This window comes from Antechinus flavipes, chromosome 1 (genome assembly GCF_016432865.1).
Source record: "Antechinus flavipes isolate AdamAnt ecotype Samford, QLD, Australia chromosome 1, AdamAnt_v2, whole genome shotgun sequence".
Classification (NCBI taxonomy): Eukaryota; Metazoa; Chordata; class Mammalia; order Dasyuromorphia; family Dasyuridae; genus Antechinus; species Antechinus flavipes.
Window position 1 is genome coordinate 676,421,634 of NC_067398.1, and position 19,178 is coordinate 676,440,811.

Here is a 19,178-nt window from a genome sequence, read left to right on the forward strand (position 1 = left end):
AGACCTTCTCTCGTCACGGGCAGGGGTCCCATGTCATCCCTTTGCTCCAGCCTTTTACTCTCTGTGGTCCCCTCCAAGATCTCCCTGCCTCATTCCCTTCTCCCGGGCCTCTCAGTTCCCCTGGCCTTCCCCTTGGCCCCTAAGGTGCTCCCTGTTCCTGCTTCATGGGCACTGAGTCCAATCAGATCTAGAAATGCCCAGGGACTCGGCAGCTGCAGAGGATGGGAGGGGGAAGGGGCAGAAGGAAGCTATAAGAGCAGGGAGATACCCTTCAGCAGTCTCACTTGAGGAGGGAGCCACAGCAGCCTCTTCTGACCTCGTGTCCACGCCATGTCTCACCTGCTGCCCTTCCTCCTGCTCCTGCTTCTGCCAGCTGGGGAATGCTCCAGGGAGGAACCCCAGAAGCTCTGTGCCCACAACTTCATCCGAGCCCTCGTGAGGGCCTGTGGCGGCCCCCGCTGGGCCCTCCCTGATGGAAGGCAGGGCACCGGGGGTGACCGTAAGTCCTTGGGACCGGGTGGGTGGGGTCCCAGCTACTCATCTGTTTGGGTCCCTGCATCTTTAAGGCGATTGATGAGCATGTCTCCAGTCTATTCACACCTGTTTCCAACTATGTCTGTTTGTCCATCTATCGCTCTGCAGTTCTTTACTAGGTCCCTGACCCAGAGGATAGGAAGTAAGTATCATGGGATAATAGAAAGAGGGCCTGGTTTGGCCTTCCATAATCTGGGTCCACCTCGCAGTCTGCTCCTCATAAAACCACAGATTAGAATTGGACGGGACCAGCTAGGCCAGGGCTTCATTAACCCTTTCTTGGGTCCCAGCCTGGGGACCCCTTCTGGGAATCACGATTAAATAAATGGTCATTGAAGGGAATGCCAAATTCCAGTTACAGGTGAGTGAAAATAAAGACGCAACTTTTCCCCGTCCAAGTTCACTAACTCCTGGAATCTAGGCAGGTCCAGGAACCCCAAGTTAAGAATGCCTGATCGAGTCCAACACCTTTATTTTAATGATGAGGAAACAAAACCAAAAAGTGACTCAGTTTACCCAAGATTACACAGCTTGTGGCAGATCTGAAATTCAAACCCAGGTCTTTGGATTCCAAACCTGGTGTCTTTTTCTAGGAAAAACAAACAAGGAAGCCCTCTCTGTTATCCCCACGCCCCATTGTTGTGCTTTCTAAAATTTAAAGAGTCAAGCAAATGCTGATTATTAATAGATAATAAATATCAATGTTAATATTCATAATATAATAAATTAATAAAATATTGGTAATCACTAACTTCAATATTAATAACATTGTTGCTAATGATGGATAATATAGAATTTAGAGGTTTACATCTTAGAGGTCATCCAGTTATTTTATAAAGGAGGGGGCTGAGGCCCCAAACAGGTTAATGACTTGCTCAGGCTCAAACAGATAGTAACAAGGTCAAGATTTGAATCCAGAGGGACAGCTGGGTGGCGCAGTGGGTAGAGCACCAGCCCTGAAATCAGTAGGACCTGAGTTCAAATCCCACCTCAGACACTCCTGGCTGTGTGACCCTGGGCAAGTCACTTACCCCCAGTTGCCTCAGCAATAAACAAACCAAAAAACAAGATTTGAATCCAGAACCAATGTTCTTTCCCATTATATCACAGTATACTGTACCACATTGAATTTCAGAGAGATTATTCATGGGCTTCTGTGTCCACATTGATGATCCTTAGTTGGGGAGGGAGGATTGGGGGGGGGGGGGCGGAGACACATTTTGCTGACGTCCTTGGTCTCCTCACCCTCCCGCAGGAGAAATACTTCAGTGGCTCCACAATAGACCCTTCCGGGGATTGGCCCCGGATGCCAACGTGGGTGAGGAGTCGGACGTGGGGCTACTGCCGAGAGCCGGCCTGGCTGTGGATGCAGAGGAGCCGGAGCCTCCCTCGGGGATCCAGAGGGCCCCCCGCCGGCGAAGAGCCCCCAGCCCAGCCAAGCACTGCTGTAGCAACGGCTGCACCAAGCAAGACCTGCTGGCCTTCTGCCCCCATTAGTTTCCCGGACTGGGAAACTGAGGCCCCGGAAGTCCATGGACTTCTCCCAGTGCTCCCACGGGAGCAGAGAGCCTGGGGCCAATCTCAGCCCTCCAAGGACTAACATTTGGGTTCAAGCCTGTGGGCCCGGTCTTCCTGGAGCAACCCGCCCGGGCCGGTCTGTAGTTCCTGTAGCCAGGAAAGCCCGGTTCCCTCCGCTAAGCCTGAGCTCTAACATTGTGAGTTAAGATGTCCAGATTTTGTCCTCTGTAATTGTCCCCGGGGGGAAGAACCCCTAAGAAACTGGCAAAAGGTTGTTTGTCTGTGCTGTGCTGGGGGATGGGCTGGAGACTTTGGCTTTCTCTCGCAGCAGCAAGTTGGATTATTGTCCTTCCCAGTTCAAGGAGAAGAAAAACCTTTAATGTGGGGGTGGAGATTTTGGGAACGTTCTTAGCCCCCAGCTTGCAGATGAGGCCCCTGAAAAGCCAAGATAACATCCCAGGTCAGAACAGTCCAAGGCCCTCGTTTACAGATAAAGAGAGTGCGTCTCAAAGTAAAGGAAGAACTTAAAATCACAAAAATGGCCTCTAAAACGGGTCTCCCGCCTCCACAGTGGGTTCCTTTTCCTATGCGGAGCTGCCTTTGTGGATTTCGGGACCTCAGCATGTGGCTAAGGCCTCCATGGCCCAGAAATCCACTGGGTCCCCGCTCTTAGATGGCTCAGGGGACAGAACTCAGAGGGACGGGACAGGAGACGCCTAAAACCCTATTATTAGCTGTGACCCTGAACAATTCACGTTTTAGTGCCTCTGTCTCAGTTTCTTCAGCTGTAAAACGGAGATAATAATAGCACCTACCCATCCAGGGCTGTTGAGAGGATCAAATGGAATATTTGCAAAGTGCTTCTGTAGCCCAATAACTAGCCCGTAGTGGTTGCTTAATAAAATATTGATTTCCTTCTTGTTTGGCTGTCCTCCCCACATGGCCATATCCCCTCCACCTCCTGCATCGACTAGCTTAGAATAAGGAAGATTTCTGGCACAGAAAGGTGGGAAGGGAAATCCAGAAATCTAGAGGGGGAGAAAAATTGGGAGTCCAACCACTGACACTCCCTTCAAATAGAAGCTTCCAGGAACATGGGCCCTGGGTCATATTTGGAGATCATGGGTGCAGAGAAAGATGGGTTCACAGAGCTTTCAACAATCATTTTATTGGGGAATACCAAAGCCCTGCCATTGTTCCATTCCCTCCCAGCATCCAAATCCCAAAAAGTTAGCAGGACTCCGTACAAAGTCCCCTGGGCTTGGATTTAAGTCCTGGGATCTTACTATTGTTGTTTTCAGTCATGACCGACCCCATCTGGGATTTTCTCAGCAGAGAAACTGCAGTAATTTGCCATGTCCTCCTCCAGCTCACTTTACAGATGAGGAAACTGAGGGAAACAGGATAAAGTGACTTGCTCAGGGTCACACAGCTAGGAAGTGTCTGAGGCTGGATTTGAATTTGGGTCCTCCTGACTCCAGAGCCCGTGCTCTAGCCATTGAGCCACCCAGGGCAACTGTTCTCTCAATCCCAATGCTAAAATGAGAAGGTAACAGTAGATTAGATTGTGAACATGTGGATAAGAACAGGGGAGGGCTTTTGACTCTCTCTGTATCTCTCATGCTTAGCTCAGTACCTGGTGTCTGGCAGGAGCTTAATAATAGTAGTAATAATAATAATCGCTTTCCCTAGACCAGGTGGGCGTCTAAAATCATTTCCACCTCTGATGGTTGGACATAAATCCCTGTGGAGCTCCAGTCTCAAATGCTTTCTGCCAGAAGAATATAGAAGTTGGGGCTCTAGCTTTAAGTGAGGAGATCCCTGATTTTGAACTGGAAGGGAAATCGGGGGCCAAGTCAAATCTCACTCATTTCACAAATTTCTAGACCCAGAGAAATAAATAATTTACCTGATATCACACAGTAATGAGTCTCAGTGATAGGATCAGTGTCTCCAGCTCTGGAGGCACTGATTCCCCTGCCATCCTATGTTATCACTGGCTATGCTGTGTGGTTACATAACCCATATAGACCTCAGCCTGTAGGACTTCCTGGGAAATGAGGACTCTTGGGGAGAGAGGGGCTCTTCCTCCTTCCTTCTCTGGGATATGTTTCCTGAGGAAGATGGACCCCGAGGGAAACCCAAAGTATCACAGGATTTAGACCCAGGAAAATCTCAAAAGCCCATCCAGTCCAAACTCACCCATTTTGCAGATGGGAACACATCTAGTCCAAGCTCATCCATTTTGCAGATGGGAAAATAAGTTTTGAGAAAAGAAAGATTGCCTAGTCATGGGTTTGTGGAAGGAATATAGGATTTACAATGAGAGGACCTGGATGTGTTTCAGGCCTTTTTAATTACTACCTATGTAAGTCCAGCCTGGTTATTTGCTAATTAGGTAGTCCAGTGGACACTGACCTTGATCTGAAGTCCAGAAGCCCTGAGTTCAAATCAGACCTCAGACCTTGCTACCTGTGTGACTGGCTGGCTTTGTACCTCAATTTCCCCATCTGCAAAATGGGGCTCATAATATCAGTAACATTCCAGGATTATGTGGATAACCTGAGAGAATATTTTAAAGGAGACTTGACATATCACACTTAAAGTCTTGGTCTTTCCTTCATTGGGTCATCACCCATGATCCAAGTTTTTTTCAGGAAGGGGCTGGTTTCAAAAGCTTCTGAGATCTTTCTGCCTTTAGGCTACAATCAAATAACTTCAAGGCCTTCCCACAAAATGAAGGCTCTGGAAGAGATAACCTTCAAGTTCCCATTTGCTGGAAAATTATAATCATGATCTTAGGTTAATCAGTGCACAACTGGCCCAGTCAGATGAAGCAGTCCCTGTTAAAAACGGGCTTCATGAGATCTTCTCACTCCAAATCTGCTGCTCCAATCTACCCCCATTTAGGGCGAGCAGCTAATCCAGTGGCATTGTCAAAGGTATCCTCCCAACCTAGCCCCTTCCTAAGGCCGGCATTTTCTCACACTTTTTCACCAATTCTAGGGCCTTTTCTTGACAATGACTACCAGGCACCCTCCCTCTTTTGCTTCTTAGTTCCCCTGGATTCTCTTAAGACTGAGCTCAAAAATCCACCTTAAGCAAGAGGCCATTCTCAGGCCCCCCTCTCCTAGCCCCCAGCCCCATCCCGTGTTTCCCCTTCTAAAGTTCCCTGTCAGCCAATCTGTCTCTCATGTTTATCTAGTGATTTACATTGTGGATTTTGTCCTTTGTTCTCCAAGAAGACCAAGAAATCAGGGAGGTGATGCCCTGACGTGCAAGTGAATTGGATTGAGGTGAGGGAGGGCTGGGCAAGGTCCCTAGCCTCACTTTCCCTCCCCAGAGACCTCTGGGCCCAGTGGCCAGATAGAGATCAGGACAATTGGAGATGGCCCAGGATGCAATGGAAGACTTTGGCCTTTTTAAGCTAATGTTTTCAATGGGTTTCAGTTCGATTTAGGCAACACCCATTCAATGCTTAAGCCTAGGTAGCAACTAAGGCAAAGAATCTCCATACCCCCAGTTCTACAAGAAATTCTTTGAGGGCAGGGATGGATTTTTTTTCCTTCCCACCCTCAACTCTTTTAGCTCTTAGCAGATAATTAATAAATGTTAGTTCACGTTCTTGAAAAAGGACAGGGGGTTCTGGGTGGGGAGTGGAAGAGCAGCATTCTAAGGATAGGAGTCAAAATTCCTTAGGGATTTAAGTGAGGGAAGAGAGAGGCTCATATCTGTCCTCTGGATCTCTGAATAAACTCCACAGAAAAAACAATCCTCAGCCCAAATTAGGGGGGAAGACGGTGTAGGCTCTGCAGAGCTTGCCTTCTGTGGCCCCATTCTTTTCCCAGCTCCTCGGGTTTCAGAGTGATGCAGGGGGATGACCAGAGCCTCTCCTGATCTCACCCCTGAGAGAGGAAGGGAGAAGCCACATGCAGCCTTTTGAGGAAGCGAGGTGGCGTAGAGGAGAGAGAACTGGATCTGAATTCAAATCTGCTCTCAGATATTTACTAGCTGTGTGACCCCAGACAAGTCACTTAACCGCTGCCTGCCTCAGTTTCCTCAACTGTAAAATAGGGGTTTTCTTCCCTTAATTAAGGAATTCACAAGCATTTGCTTGTGAGAATCAAGTGAGATAATATTTGATAAATGACTTAGTACAATGCCTGGCACATAATAGATAAGTGCTTGTTTCCCTCCTTCCTCACTTTTTGAGAGTGTAGAAAAGCCATTTCCCTCCTTCTCTCACCCTCGCTGCAGCCTAGGGGAAGGACTCTGTCCACTCTGCTGATTGAGGAAATCGAGGTAGGATATAGGAGAGGGACTCATCCAAGGTCATGCCAGTTGGGCGTACCACAGAGACTCAATGTTCCCTCCAACCCCCCGTGAAAATTCACATTTCTGTAGCTTACAAGATGTGTTCCTCACAACAGCCCTGTGAGGTAGGTCATGTCCAGTGCGCTCCCCATTTTACACAGGAGAAAGCTGCTTCAGATTCAGAGAAATGATTTGGCCAAGGTCACATGTTGACGCGGCGGTTTTCTGTCCTGGTTTGCTCTGAGTTATTACGTGCTGTCTCAGTCTCTTCAGGGTCTGATCCTCTAGTCCTCCAGACCAGCCCTCAATTACTCGGGGTAGCCAGGACTGACTTGCTACATTTCAGATCTGGCTTCTTGAGGGCATCCCACATCAGGAGCATCTCATAGGGTAAGAAGCGATGAACCAGCAGCAGGTCCTGATAGAAGCAGGGGTCAAAGGACCCTATGCGGGGGGATGGCGATTGAACCCCGACCATCCTGACCCCCATGTGCCTGGCTGGGGCCAGCCCTTCATGTTCCAGGCACATGCCCAGATAGACATCATCAATGGGGAAGAGAGGGATGGCGTGGGAGGCACGCCGGATGGCCCGGGCTGTGAATCTGGACATCAGGATCCCACCGCCTCCACAATAGGGGGGGTACCTCTCTTCCTTCATCACCATCTTGGAGATGAAGTATTTGCTCCATGGTATTCGGATGGGCCCCACATTGCTGATGACGTGTCCTACGTACAGGTGCTTGTCTGCTTCGTTGCCCTGCAGGTAGACTACCATGTTGTCCGTGTGAGCAAAGACGTCATCATCACCATTGAAGATGAAAGAAGCATCAGGCAAGTGGAGAGCCTGCCACTCGAGAAAGAGGACCTACCGGAGGAAGGAGAGCAAGGGATATGATGCTGAGTCCTCCGGTAGCCATGGTACTCACCAGTTAGTCTCTGAGGCTCTCCCTAGCTCATGAAGCTCCTGTTGGTTCCCAATCCCAATCCTCTGGAGAAGCCTGGGGAAGAATTTCCTCCCCATCTTACCAATAGAGAACCCGGGGTCTATCCTATCTAGAAATCCAAGGGTTCCAAAGCTTAAAGCAGTGGTTCTCAAAGTTTGGTCCAGAGCATCCTCGGAATCTCTGAAATTCTTTCAGAGAGTCTACAAATTAATGCATAATTGGTTTTTATTTTTAATGTGATCAATATCTATAATTATAACCCACATAAACAAAAACTCTTTGGACAGATCCCCAATCATTTTTAATAGGATAAAGATACTGAGAACAGAAGTTTGAGGACCACTGGTTAAAGGGATCGCTGAGATCATCTAAACTGGTATTTCCCAAACTCATTAAGCATTAGAACTCCTCATGGTTCTTGAAATATCCAGCTGGGATTATTGGTGCTAACCTAAAGAGTGAGAGAATGTGAGCATGATCCCTCTAATAAAGTGGGGACAAATGCTGGAAAATTTAGAAATTAAACTGAGTTTGATACTGAAAAGTGAAATAATAATTATTTTTAAATCATTTCCCCTCTGTGTGTTTTATTTTCTCTTCTATAGTATGATATAATAGACATTGGTTCTGAAGATAGAACACCTAGGCTCAGATCTCTCCACAGATGCTCATTAGCCTGGGGACTAGCTTACTAGCTACAGCAAGTCATTAGCTCTCTCGGGGCCTCAGTTTTCCAGTCTGTAAAATGGGAATAAAAATCCTCATCTAAAGTTTAAAGTGTTATGAATTATGAATTATTATTTTCAAGCCCCTATTATTTGCCAGGTGCTGTGTGTGACACTGGGGACAAAAGACAAAAGTGAAAGTCCCTACCCTCAAGGACCTCACATTCCACTGAAGAGGAAAGAGGACAAGGATGTTCACAGATAAATAAATAATATAAAAATAAAAATAAATAAAGGATAAATGAAAAATAAACCCAAAATGGAGATGTCACCTGAAATGAGGTTCTGATGTCCTGAGGTCCCTCCCAAATGATGTCCTGCACCCCAACGCTGACATCTTATAGCCTAAGATCCCTTAAGCTCTGACATCCTGGGCTCAAGGGTCCTCATTGGTTCTTATGATTCTGTGAATTCGACATATTAGAAAGGCCCCTCTAACCCTCAGATTCATTCAAACTTTAGTCACTATGTCAAACAGTAAGGCTCAATGGACAGCTAGTCCAATACTCTCATTTCAGAGAGGACCTCAAAGATAAGAGGGCCTGTGATTAGCCCAAAGACACACAGTAAATTGAAGACAAAAAGATTCAGGATTGCAGTTCAGGTTTCTCTTTTTCCTTCACCACACTGCCAAGAGGAAGAAATTACTATTATAAATAGAGAAGATTGATGCCAATTGAAGATGTCACGGAGGAGTTGGAAAGAGAGAGACTTCAGGCCATGGGAGGATCCAATTTTCTCAAAGTACAGCTTCAGGTGGTGGAGTTTGAGACTAGAAAGGAGAAAGGTACTGTCATCTCCCACCCCTGGGTTGGCCACTCACCTGCTTCAGGGTCAGATTGAAGAAAGTGTCATGGAAATCCCACTGGATAATATCACCATGAGCCTGGGCCTCTATGGCCAGGAGCCGGTTCACTTTCTGAGCTTCCAGGACATCAGACGCTGTGCCCACCAAGAAGAGCCGGCAGATGGTGGCTCCCCTGACCTCCCTCTCCTCTCCCCATGTCCGGCGAATGAGATCCCGCCTCTCGTAGTTCTTAGGAGATGACTTGATGGCTAGAAGGAGGAAGGGAGAACCCAAGGCCCCGGGGGACCTTGTACACTTATTTGGGGGGACATTCTGGAGGATCGGGAAATCCCGGCAATGTTTGTAAAGGAGGAAGTTCTGGATGTTCTGGGGTTCGGCCGCAAAGCCAGACATGTTGGCCACAGAATCATTGGCAAAACAAGGTTCCAGAGGGCGTTGAAACACGGTGGGGGGCTGGGTCTCTGAGACCTTTTGCTGCTGCTGCAACGCCAGGACCTTTTGGTGCTGGGGCTTGAGGGTTTCTGAACCTTGCCAACGGTTCATGTAGGGACGCTGTAAGGCTTGGTCATGGAAAAGGAAAAATAGGAGCCCAACAGTTAAAGGCAGGAGGACCAACGCCTGAGTGCATGCTCTCTTCAGTGATCGCATGATATCCTGGTAGGCAAGAGAGAAGGAGGGCAGACTCAGTGAGAGAAAACCTTAGGCGTACGGTAGGAATAAGTGGGTTTGGAAGGGTCACTTCTCTCTGGGTCTTAATTCTGCAATTGTAAAACAAGGAGTCTGATTAAATGATCTGTTAATTTCAAATCCAAAACCCCGTGTCCCAAGGACCCTCCTAGCTCTGACCTCCTGGGTTCTAAGGGCCCTCCCAGCTCTGACATTCGGGTTCTAAGGGCCCTCCCAACTGACATCCTCTATTCTAAGAGTTCTCCTTGTGCTGATATTTTGTTTTTTAAAAGCTCTTCTCAGATATCATGTTCTATAGTCCAAGGAGCATCTCAAGCTTTATTAATCTGAAACTGGGGAAATTTTTAAGTAATAGAAAAAGGGAACAATAAAATTTTATTTAAAAAAAAATTAAGCCAGAAATTGAAATTAGCTTCCCTATAACTGTCCTCCATTGCTTCTAGTTCTGTTCTCTTGGGTCAAAAAGCACAAGTTGGCTACCTTTGTCCTTTGATGGCCCTTTAGGCAGGTTTTTTTTTTTTTTTAATCATTTAAATTTTTTTTCCAATTCAAATTTTCCTTCCCCACACATATGCATCTTTCAAAGTCATTGAAAGGGCAAGGAAAAAAAAACCTATTATAAATATGTAATTATGCAAAACAAATCCAGAAGGAAAGAAGGAAGTAAGAAAGGAAGAAAAAAAGAGAAAAGAGAAAAGGAGGAAAAGAGAAAGGGAGGAAGAAAGAAAAAAAGAGAAAGGTAGAAAGGGAGGGAGCAAGGAAGAAGGAAGAAAGAAAGAAAGGTAAAAGGGGAGGGTGGAAAAGAAGGAAAGGAGGGAATGAAAGAAAGAAGAGAGAAAAAGAAGGAAAAAAGGGAGGGCAGGAAGAAAGAAGGAAGGAAGAGAAGGAAGGAGGGAGGTATCATGCTTCAGCCTGAAAATTTATTCTCTTTTTCTATAATTTTATGAATGATAATAATAGTTAATATTAATAATTATATTTCAATTATATTTGTTATTCTGAAACTGTCTTCTGGTTCCCTTTAGATATTTAGACACATTTGGGCTTGGAATCAGATGATCTGAGATTGAATCCCCAGCTCACTCACTTCTTGTATGACCCACCATGGACATCTCTCACCATCTCGGTTCTCCTCTGACCTTGCTCACCTTTGCTGTTGTTCCTCTGGAAATACAGACCCTAAATTAGATGGTGTTTTTCAGGTATTTCTGCTCAGGTAGAAACCAGCAAGGCAACTTTCCTCCCTCATTCGGGAAGCTCTATTTTTCTTAGCTCAGCCTAGAGTTACACGAGCTTTATGAGATCAGGGGTGAGGTCCACCTGTCAGCTCATGTAACATTGTGGCCAATATTCCACATGCTCTTTATTACATGAATTTCTGGTTTTCTTAGATAATCCCCATCTTGTGCTCGTGTGTCTGGATTTCAGAACACGACTACTCACTCTAAAGGGAGAAGCTGGGTCCCCCAGAGTCCTCCGGGGCAGTTGTACCCCCCATGTCTGCAGGATCTTGAGGGGAGGGAGATTCAGGGCAGATTGCCATAAGGTAGGGTAACTCCCTCAAGAGGAAGCAAGCACATAACCTCCCAACAGATATTAGCCACCTGCAGCAAAGGTCCACTCCTCCCGAGCTAGTTACCCAGAGCTCCCACTGGGATTCCACTGTGCATAGTCAGTCTTTTGTACATCCATGTTCTTCCACTGTTCGCAGGTTTCCTGTATCTCCTCAACTGGAGTTCAACTTTCTTGCACACCAAGCATTTTCTCTACCCCAGTCACCCAGTGCACAATTAATGATTCATAACTTGATTAAATGGTTTCTGCAATCTTTTCAAATATGTGAGAACACCCTCTCTCTACCTTTCTATAATTTATGGTCTTAAAGATTTACCTGAGGTTCTGAGAGATTAGCTGACTTGTTGCTTAGTCATTTTCCGTGCTTCTGGTCTCTTTGTGACCCAATTTGGGGTTTTCTTGGCAAAGATACAAAGATGGCATTTCCTTCTCCAATTCATTTTACAGTTGAGCTGAGCCAAAGTTAAGGGACTTACCCAGAATCACACAGCTAGTGTCTAAAGTCAAATTTTAACTCAGACCTTCCTGACTCCAAGCCCCCTGTTCTATCCACTTAGTTGTCCAATCTGACTTGATCAGCTAGTCTCCGAGGCAGGATCTGAATCTGGGTCTTTACTCCAAGTTGAACGATTCTCTCCATCCTGTTATTCTCTCTCATCTAGAAGAGAATGTCCCACCTGTGCCAAGGAACTAGAAACTGAGTGGGTGCCATCAGTTGGGGATGGCTGAATAAGCTATGGCACTTGAATGTTATGGGATATTATCATTCTGTAAGAAATTACCCCCAGGATGATTTCAGAAAGGCCTGGAGAAACTTATAGGACTAATGCTGAGTGAAATGAGCAGGACCAAGATTTACATCACATACGGCAGCAACAAGATTATACCACGATCAATTCTGATGGACACGGCTCCTTTCAACAATGAGGTGATTCAGACCAGTTCCAATAGACTTGTGATGGAGAGGGGATTGTGGGAATTGAGTGTGGATCACAATATAACATTTTCACTTTTTTTGCTATTTGCTTGCATTTTGTTTTCTTTCTCATTTCCCCCCTTTTTTTGTTCTGATTTTTCTTATGCAGCATGATAATTGTGGGTGTGTATAATATATATGAATTGCACATGTTTAATATATTTTGGATTACTTGCTGTCTAAGGGAAGGGGTAAGGGGAAAGGAGAGAGAAAAAAATTTGGAACACAAGGTTTTGCAAGGGTGAATGTTGAAAACTATGCATATGTTTTGAAAATAAAAAGCTTTAAATTAAAAAAGGGGGGGAGGGAGGGTCGGAGTTCATAGGAACTCACTAAATCCAATCTCAACCTGGAGCATACTAGGTATGATGACTCAATAAACTTTGAGATATCTATGAACTCTGATATTCTCTGTTCTCTGCAACCTCTGATAGCCTGTTGTCCATGGCACTCTCCAATTGGCAGGTTCCAAATCTGGATTTTGCCTCTCCAGTAGGCAGCTGACTTCTGTAGCACACATTCAGATTCAGATCATTGTCTCAGGCACAAAGACAAACCCATACTTTTTGGTTTTCCCAGAAAGTAAAAACTCAGAATGAGTTGAGAATTGAGGGACGTGCTGAAGTCCATTTTTGTTGTTACTGTTCAGTTGTTTTAATACTGTGACTTCCTTGACAAAGATATTAATGTGGTTTGCCATTTCCTTCTCTCAGCTACCAAATGTCTGAGGCAAGTTTGCACTCAGATCTTCCAGACCCCACACTTAGTGCTGAAGTGTACAGGAAGCTTGAACTTTTCTTTGATGTTTTCTACAACAAAGTTAAAGACCAAGTCAACAAGGGAAAAAGCATTCAAGAAGCTCCTCTAAAGAAAGGGCACCTTGCCAAGCCAAAGAAAGATAAAGACAGTTCTGGGCCTCTAAAAGCTTCTAGTCAATGAAAGGAGAGGACTTACAGATAAATGAGATGTAATCAGCAGCTGGAGGGCAGGAGGGGATTGGGAAAGAGGTCTTTCAGTTGAGACTTTGGTGAGATTTAAAGGAAATCAGATTCTCTAGGTTCAAGGTACAAGTGGGTTTCCTTCCTAGAAAAGAAGGGGAAGATGATGGAAGAATGGCTCTGAGAATTCCATGTTATAAGGGGACAATGAAATGGTGCTTAAAAAAAAAGAAAGAAGGCGAACCCCACCTCTTGGAGAGTGCCATGGACTACAGGCTATCAAAGGTAGCAGAGAATAGAGAATGAGAATGCTTGCAGGTATCTCAAGGTTTATTTAGTCATCATACCTAGGATCCCAGTAAGCCCCAGGCTGAGGTTGGATTTATGAGCTCCTACGAATTCTGACATTCCTTTTATATGACACAGATAAAATAGCTGGATGGAGAGAGTTGTTCAACTTCCTCCAATACAGGAGAAAGGGGAGAGGGTGGGAGGTTTGAAGAGTAGAAAAAGTATCTCAAGAAACTGACTGTGGGGAGGGAGAGAGAAGTAGACTTAGTGGGAAAGAGCTACTTGTTTTCCAAGGAATAAAATACTGACAAGTATTGCTGGAGGAGAGAATACAATAAAAGTTAGAGGAAGAGTCAGGAAGTTGGAAACATCCTGATGAGGGACAGCATGAGAAAACAACCTGTCAATCCTTTAACAACAATAGGAAGTTTGTTTTCCTCCAGTGACAGTTACCTAAGACAAGACAGAACATCCTCAGGCTTGTGAAAATAATTACCACAAAGGGAAGCCTCTGGGTACAGTTCCTAAGGATTAAATCTTTCTAGAGAAGATCAACCCAAGGGACTTTCTTGACACTGTCAAGAATGGAACACAGAAGATGGGGAAAATTCCAGCAAAGAACAAGAATTACCTGGAGAGATGGATGTGAATGCATAGGGAACTCATTACCCAACTTTGATTTTTACAAGATGTGTATAGGAGATGGAAGCAAGGGAAAGCAGCCTCTGCTTCCTCTCCTTTTACTCCTCCATTTTTTTTATAAGTCAGCTGTTGATTTATCTTCCTGAGTTCAAATGTGACCTTAGACACTTCCTAGTTTGTGGCAAGCACTTTACTCTGTTTGCCTAGTTTCCTCACCTATACAATGAAGTAGAGAAAGAAACAGCAAACCATTCCAGTATCTCTGCCAAGAAAATCCCAAAGAGGGTTTGACATTGTTGACCGCTGTTGTAGACAAAGTGCTTTACAAGTCTTTATGTATTATAAATGCTAGCTATTAGTATTTTTGTTATTATTACTTCTATATAATGTTTCCTCCCTAAGTTTTCATGACACTGCTATTTCTTGGTTATTTATCAATCTGATGTGTTTTTTTGGTTTGTTTGTTTTTTTGTTTTTGCTGAAACATCAACCAAATTTTACTTTGTGTGTGTGTGTGTGGTGTGTGTGTGTGTGTGTGTGTGTGTGTGTGTGTTTATTAAAGCTTTTTATTTACAAGGCATATATGTATGGGCAATTTTTCAACATTGACCTTTGCAAAACTTTCTGTTCCAAATTTTCCCTTCCTTCCCCCCACCTTCTCCCCTAGATGACAGGTAATCCATGTTAAATATGTTAATTATGTGTTAAATACAATATATGTATACATATTTATGCAGTTATCTTGCAGAACAAGAAGGAAAAAAAACTGAGCAAAGAAAACAAAATGCAAGCAAAAAAAACAACAGAAAGAGTAAGAATGCTATGTTGTGGTCCACATTCAGTTGCCACAGTTCTCTCTCTGGGTGTAAATGACTCTCTTTATCACAAGATTATTGAAACTGATGTGAATCATCTCATTGTTGAAGAGAGTCACATCCATCAGAATTGATCATCGTATAATCTTCTTGTTGCCATGTACAATGATCTCTTGGTTCTTCTCATTTCACTCAGCATTAGTTCATGTAAGTCTCTCCAGGCCTCTCTGAAATCATCCTGCTGATCGTTTCTTACAGAACAATAATATTCCATAACATTCATATATCATAACTTATTCAGCATTCTCCAACTGATGGGCATCCACTCACTTTCCAGTTTCTCTCTTCTCTTCTTTTCCATGGTGATTTCCTTAGATCCCACAATTTAACTACTTCTATGCTGGTGACTCCCAAATATTCCTATTCAACCTTATTTTCTCTCCTGCACTCCAATTTCCTACATCACTACCATCTTATTCAATAATTCCTACCAACTGGCCTATAGATATCTCAACTGAAACATAAACATAAAGAATAATCCTATAAGCAAATTAGGAGAACAAGGTATAATCTAGCTGTCAGATCTGTGAAGAAGGAAGGAATTTATGACCAAAAAATAACGAGAAAACATTATGAAATGCAAAATGGATAATTTTGATTACATTAAATTAAAAAGTTTTGAACAAACAAAACCAATGCAGCCAACATTTATAAGGGAAGCAGAAAGCTGGGGGAAAATTTTACAGCCAGGATTTCTGCTAAAGGCCTCCTTTCTAAAATACGTAAAGAACTAATTCAAATTTATAAGAATACAAGCTATTGCCCAACTGATAAATGGTCAAAGGATATGAACAGACAATTTAAAAAAATTAAAGTCATTTTTAGTCATATGAAAAAATGTTCTATCATTATTGATTAGAGACAACTCTGAGATACCACTTCACACCTTTCAGATTGACTAAGGTGACAGGAAAAGATAATGATAAATGTTGGAGGGGATATGAGAAAACTGGAACACTAATACATTGTTGATGGAATTGTGAAATGATCCAATCATTCTGAAAAGGAATTTGGAAGTATGCAAAGCATATTTCAAACTGCACACCTTTAGATTCAGCAATGTCTCTACTGGGTCTATATCCCAAAGATATCATAAAAGAGGGAAAAGAATCCACATGTGCAAAAAAATGTTTGTAGCAGCCTATTTTTATTTATTTGCAAAGAACTGGAAATTAAGTAGATGCCCAACAATTGGGAAATGGCTGAATAAGTTATGAAATGGAATATTATTGTTTTATAAGAAATCTTGAGCAGGTTGATTTCAGAAAAGCCTGGAAAGACTGATGCTAAGTGAAGTGAACAGAACTAAGAGATTATTGTACACAGTAGCAACAAGATTGTATGATCAACTATGATGGACTTGGCTCTTTTCAACAGAGATGATTTGAAGTAATTCCAATAGACTTGTGAAGAAAAATGGTATCTGCATCCAGCGAGAGAACTATGCATGGATACAGAATATGGATCAAAACAGTATTTTCACCTTTTTATTTTGTTGCTGTTTGCTTCTTGGTTTTTTTTTTTTCTTTCTCATATTTTCTCCCTTTGATCTGATTTTTCTTGCACAGCATGATAAATACAAAAATATTTAGAATGATTGCATATGTTTAATCTATATTGAATGCTGTCTTGGGAAGGGGAAGGAAGAGAGAAAGGGAGAAAAATGTGGAACACAAGATTTTGCAAAGGTGAATGTTGAAAACTATCTTTGTATGTATTTGGAAAAATAAAATTCTATTCAAAATTTTTAAACATCTGAAAGGGAAGGTAAAAATATAAAAATCAAATAATCCCTGACAGCTTTGAAAAAGTTGGATCACCCAGCAGTGTGTTTCTACTGGGCTTATACCCAAAGAGATACTAAAGAAGGGAAAGGGACCTGTATGTGCCAAAATGTTTGTGGCAGCCCTGTTTGTAGTGGCAAGAAACTGGAAAATGAATGGATGCCCATCAATTGGAGAATGGTTGAGTAAATTGTGGTATATGAACATTATGGAATATTATTGTTCTGTAAGAAATGACCAGCAGGATGAATACAGAGAGGACTGGCGAGACTTATACGAACTGATGCAAGTGAAATGAGCAGAACCAGGAGATCATTATATACCTCAACAACGATACTGTATGAGGATGTATTCTGATGGAAGTGGAGCTTTTCGATGAAGAAAGCTAATTCAGTTCCAATTGATCAAGGATGGACAGAAGCAGCTACACCCAAAGAAAGAACACTGGGAAATGAATATAAACTGCTTGCATTTTTGTTTTTCTTCCCGGGTCATTTATACCTTCTGAATCCAATTCTCCCTGTGCAACAAGAAAACTGTTCGGTTCTGCACACATATATTGTATCTAGGATATACTGTAACCTATTCAACATGTAAAGGACTGCTTGCCATCTGGGGGAAGGGGTGGAGGGAGGGAGGGGAAAAATCAGAACAGAAGTGAGTGCAAGGGATAATGCTGTAAAAAATTACCCTGGCATGGGTTCTGTCAATAAAAAGTTATTTTAAAAAAAAATTATAATTTTCAGGTAGTCCAATTATTCTTTAAAAAAAAAAAAGTTGGATCACCAATTAAAAGAAAATAAGAATAAATTGTTCTTATATATTAAGCAACTAGAGTTGGAGGCAAAGCAGTTTTTAAGCTTTCCAAACTGTACCTTGAAGGGGTTTAGGGAATGGGGATAGAGAATACGGTACTGCCAATAGACCTGGTAATAGCACTGATGAAAAGAGCAATGATAATGGGAATAATAGGATATAGGTGGCAAATATGATCTCTGACCCCAAAATTTTTCTGGACATGTTAGAAAATCTTCCAAGATTAGGGCTATGAGGGAAAAGACTAGGGGTAGAAGTGCTCGATTTAGAGGGTAAGCTAGAAATTGTCCTTTGTCCTTTCCCAGATAGATAAAATGGTGAATTCTGTATACATTGCTTCACAAAGGATAGCAAATAGGTAAAATTTTAAAATCAATCTCAATCTCTCTCTCTCTCTCTCTCTCTCTCTCTTACACACACACACACACACACACACACACACACACACACGCACGCGCGCGCTCCTATTTCAAATGTAATGACATCCTGTCTTTGGGGGAGCCCCATCTAAATTGTGTGGCCCCTTTCAACAGACCATGATCAATTGGTGAAGTTTAAGCCTGTTACCATGTTATTCCTTAGTCTAGACTAAAGATATCCTTTCCCATAAAGAGATTTAGTGAGATCTCGGGAGTGATCATGGGATAGGTGATACTAGTCAAATTCTAATTAAATATCTGGGACAGATACAGTAAGGGGTCTCCTATCCAACAAAATTTAGGACATCTTTGAAAGTCTCTGCTTTTTCTGGTGATTATACCAACTGATCATATCTCCACTACACCTGGCCATCTGGAATCATCCAAGTCTTCACATTTAGATTTGAAAAAGTATGGGAATATGTCTCCCTAAGGTAAGGACCAAGGTTTCTCCTATGTTCAGATTATTGTAAAGTGAAGGACCACAGGGAATCATATGCTTGAATCCACTGGCTTGGGAAGGGGAAAGGGAAAATCATTAAATATAGAAGGGGCTGTTAGATCTTAGCAGGTATGCTTCTTTTATACAAGGTAATTCTCAACATCTCCATAGGCTCATCTAGTTTCCACTGAGGTTTGGGAGTCAAGGCCACAGAGGAAAAGAACATTTCTTGCTCCTCTGGAGTTGGGTGGAAGACCTGCTGTTTGTGCCTCAGTTGGGATAGGTATGGCTAATTAGGGCAAATATATTATGGATGCGGATATTAAGACTTGTGCCTACATAGGCATTTACATTTCTATACTTGCTCTTGTAGGTTGGGCTAAATGGACGCCCTTAAAATTGCCTGAACCATCGTGTGTAGTTAAATACTAAATAATCTTAGGTAAAGTGTGTGAGTATGAAAGATATTTCCTTGCCAGTAATGGAAATTAAGAAGGCTAGAGTACTTTGATATCTATATTTTCCATATAAGAATGTTGTGTGCCCAAGGAGGAAATTGGAGATTGAAGTAGATTATCGAGTGTTAAATAAGATTCTTTTGCAAAGTATTTCAGTTCTTGTTGACTTTCTCAGGTTGGTGAACCAGGAAAGTCCTGGGCCTGGACTACTAACTAGTAAGGACTTATTGATTTTCCCATTACCTTCTCCATCCCCTTGACCAATCATGAAAAATTTGTTCTTACCTGGAAAGGAATTCAGTATCCCATCACTACTCTTCTTCAGGGTTCACTGAATTCACCCTCATTATGCCAGTTTAATTGGCTTTTTCTAGTCAAACCTGAAGAAGGCCATCTTTTCTGAGGGTAGTGGCGCCCACTTTTATACTAAAT

At 43.1% G+C, this 19,178-nt stretch overlaps 2 protein-coding genes across 4 annotated transcripts in view; one reads left to right on the forward strand and one right to left on the reverse strand.

Annotated features, from left to right (window-relative positions):
- The first annotated feature begins 268 nt into the window (after positions 1-268).
- On the forward strand, positions 269-2,326 carry INSL3 (insulin like 3). Of its 2 annotated transcripts, none has more exons than XM_051972390.1 (2): positions 269-499; positions 1,790-2,326. In XM_051972390.1, exons 1-2 carry the CDS (start codon positions 331-333, stop codon positions 2,029-2,031), a joined length of 411 nt encoding a protein of 136 aa, XP_051828350.1. In that variant the 5' UTR covers positions 269-330; the 3' UTR covers positions 2,032-2,326. The 2 variants fall into 2 exon arrangements, with proteins under 2 accessions (XP_051828350.1, XP_051828352.1); XM_051972392.1 differs by lacking the exon at positions 269-499 and adding an exon at positions 554-676.
- Positions 2,327-3,204: 878 nt separating this feature from the next.
- The window catches only part of B3GNT3 (UDP-GlcNAc:betaGal beta-1,3-N-acetylglucosaminyltransferase 3), a 37,340-nt gene continuing 21,366 nt past the window's right edge, over positions 3,205-19,178 (reverse strand). Inside the window, exons 2-3 of one of the 2 annotated variants that reach the window (XM_051972388.1) lie at positions 8,859-9,497; positions 3,205-7,231 (exon numbers count right to left, since the gene is read on the reverse strand). In XM_051972388.1, coding sequence (XP_051828348.1) covers positions 6,671-7,231; positions 8,859-9,497 — 1,200 coding nt within the window. In that variant the 3' untranslated portion in view covers positions 3,205-6,670. Of the gene's footprint in view, positions 7,232-8,858; positions 10,160-19,178 lie in introns of those variants that run through there. The other variant, XM_051972389.1, reaches the window with a different exon arrangement.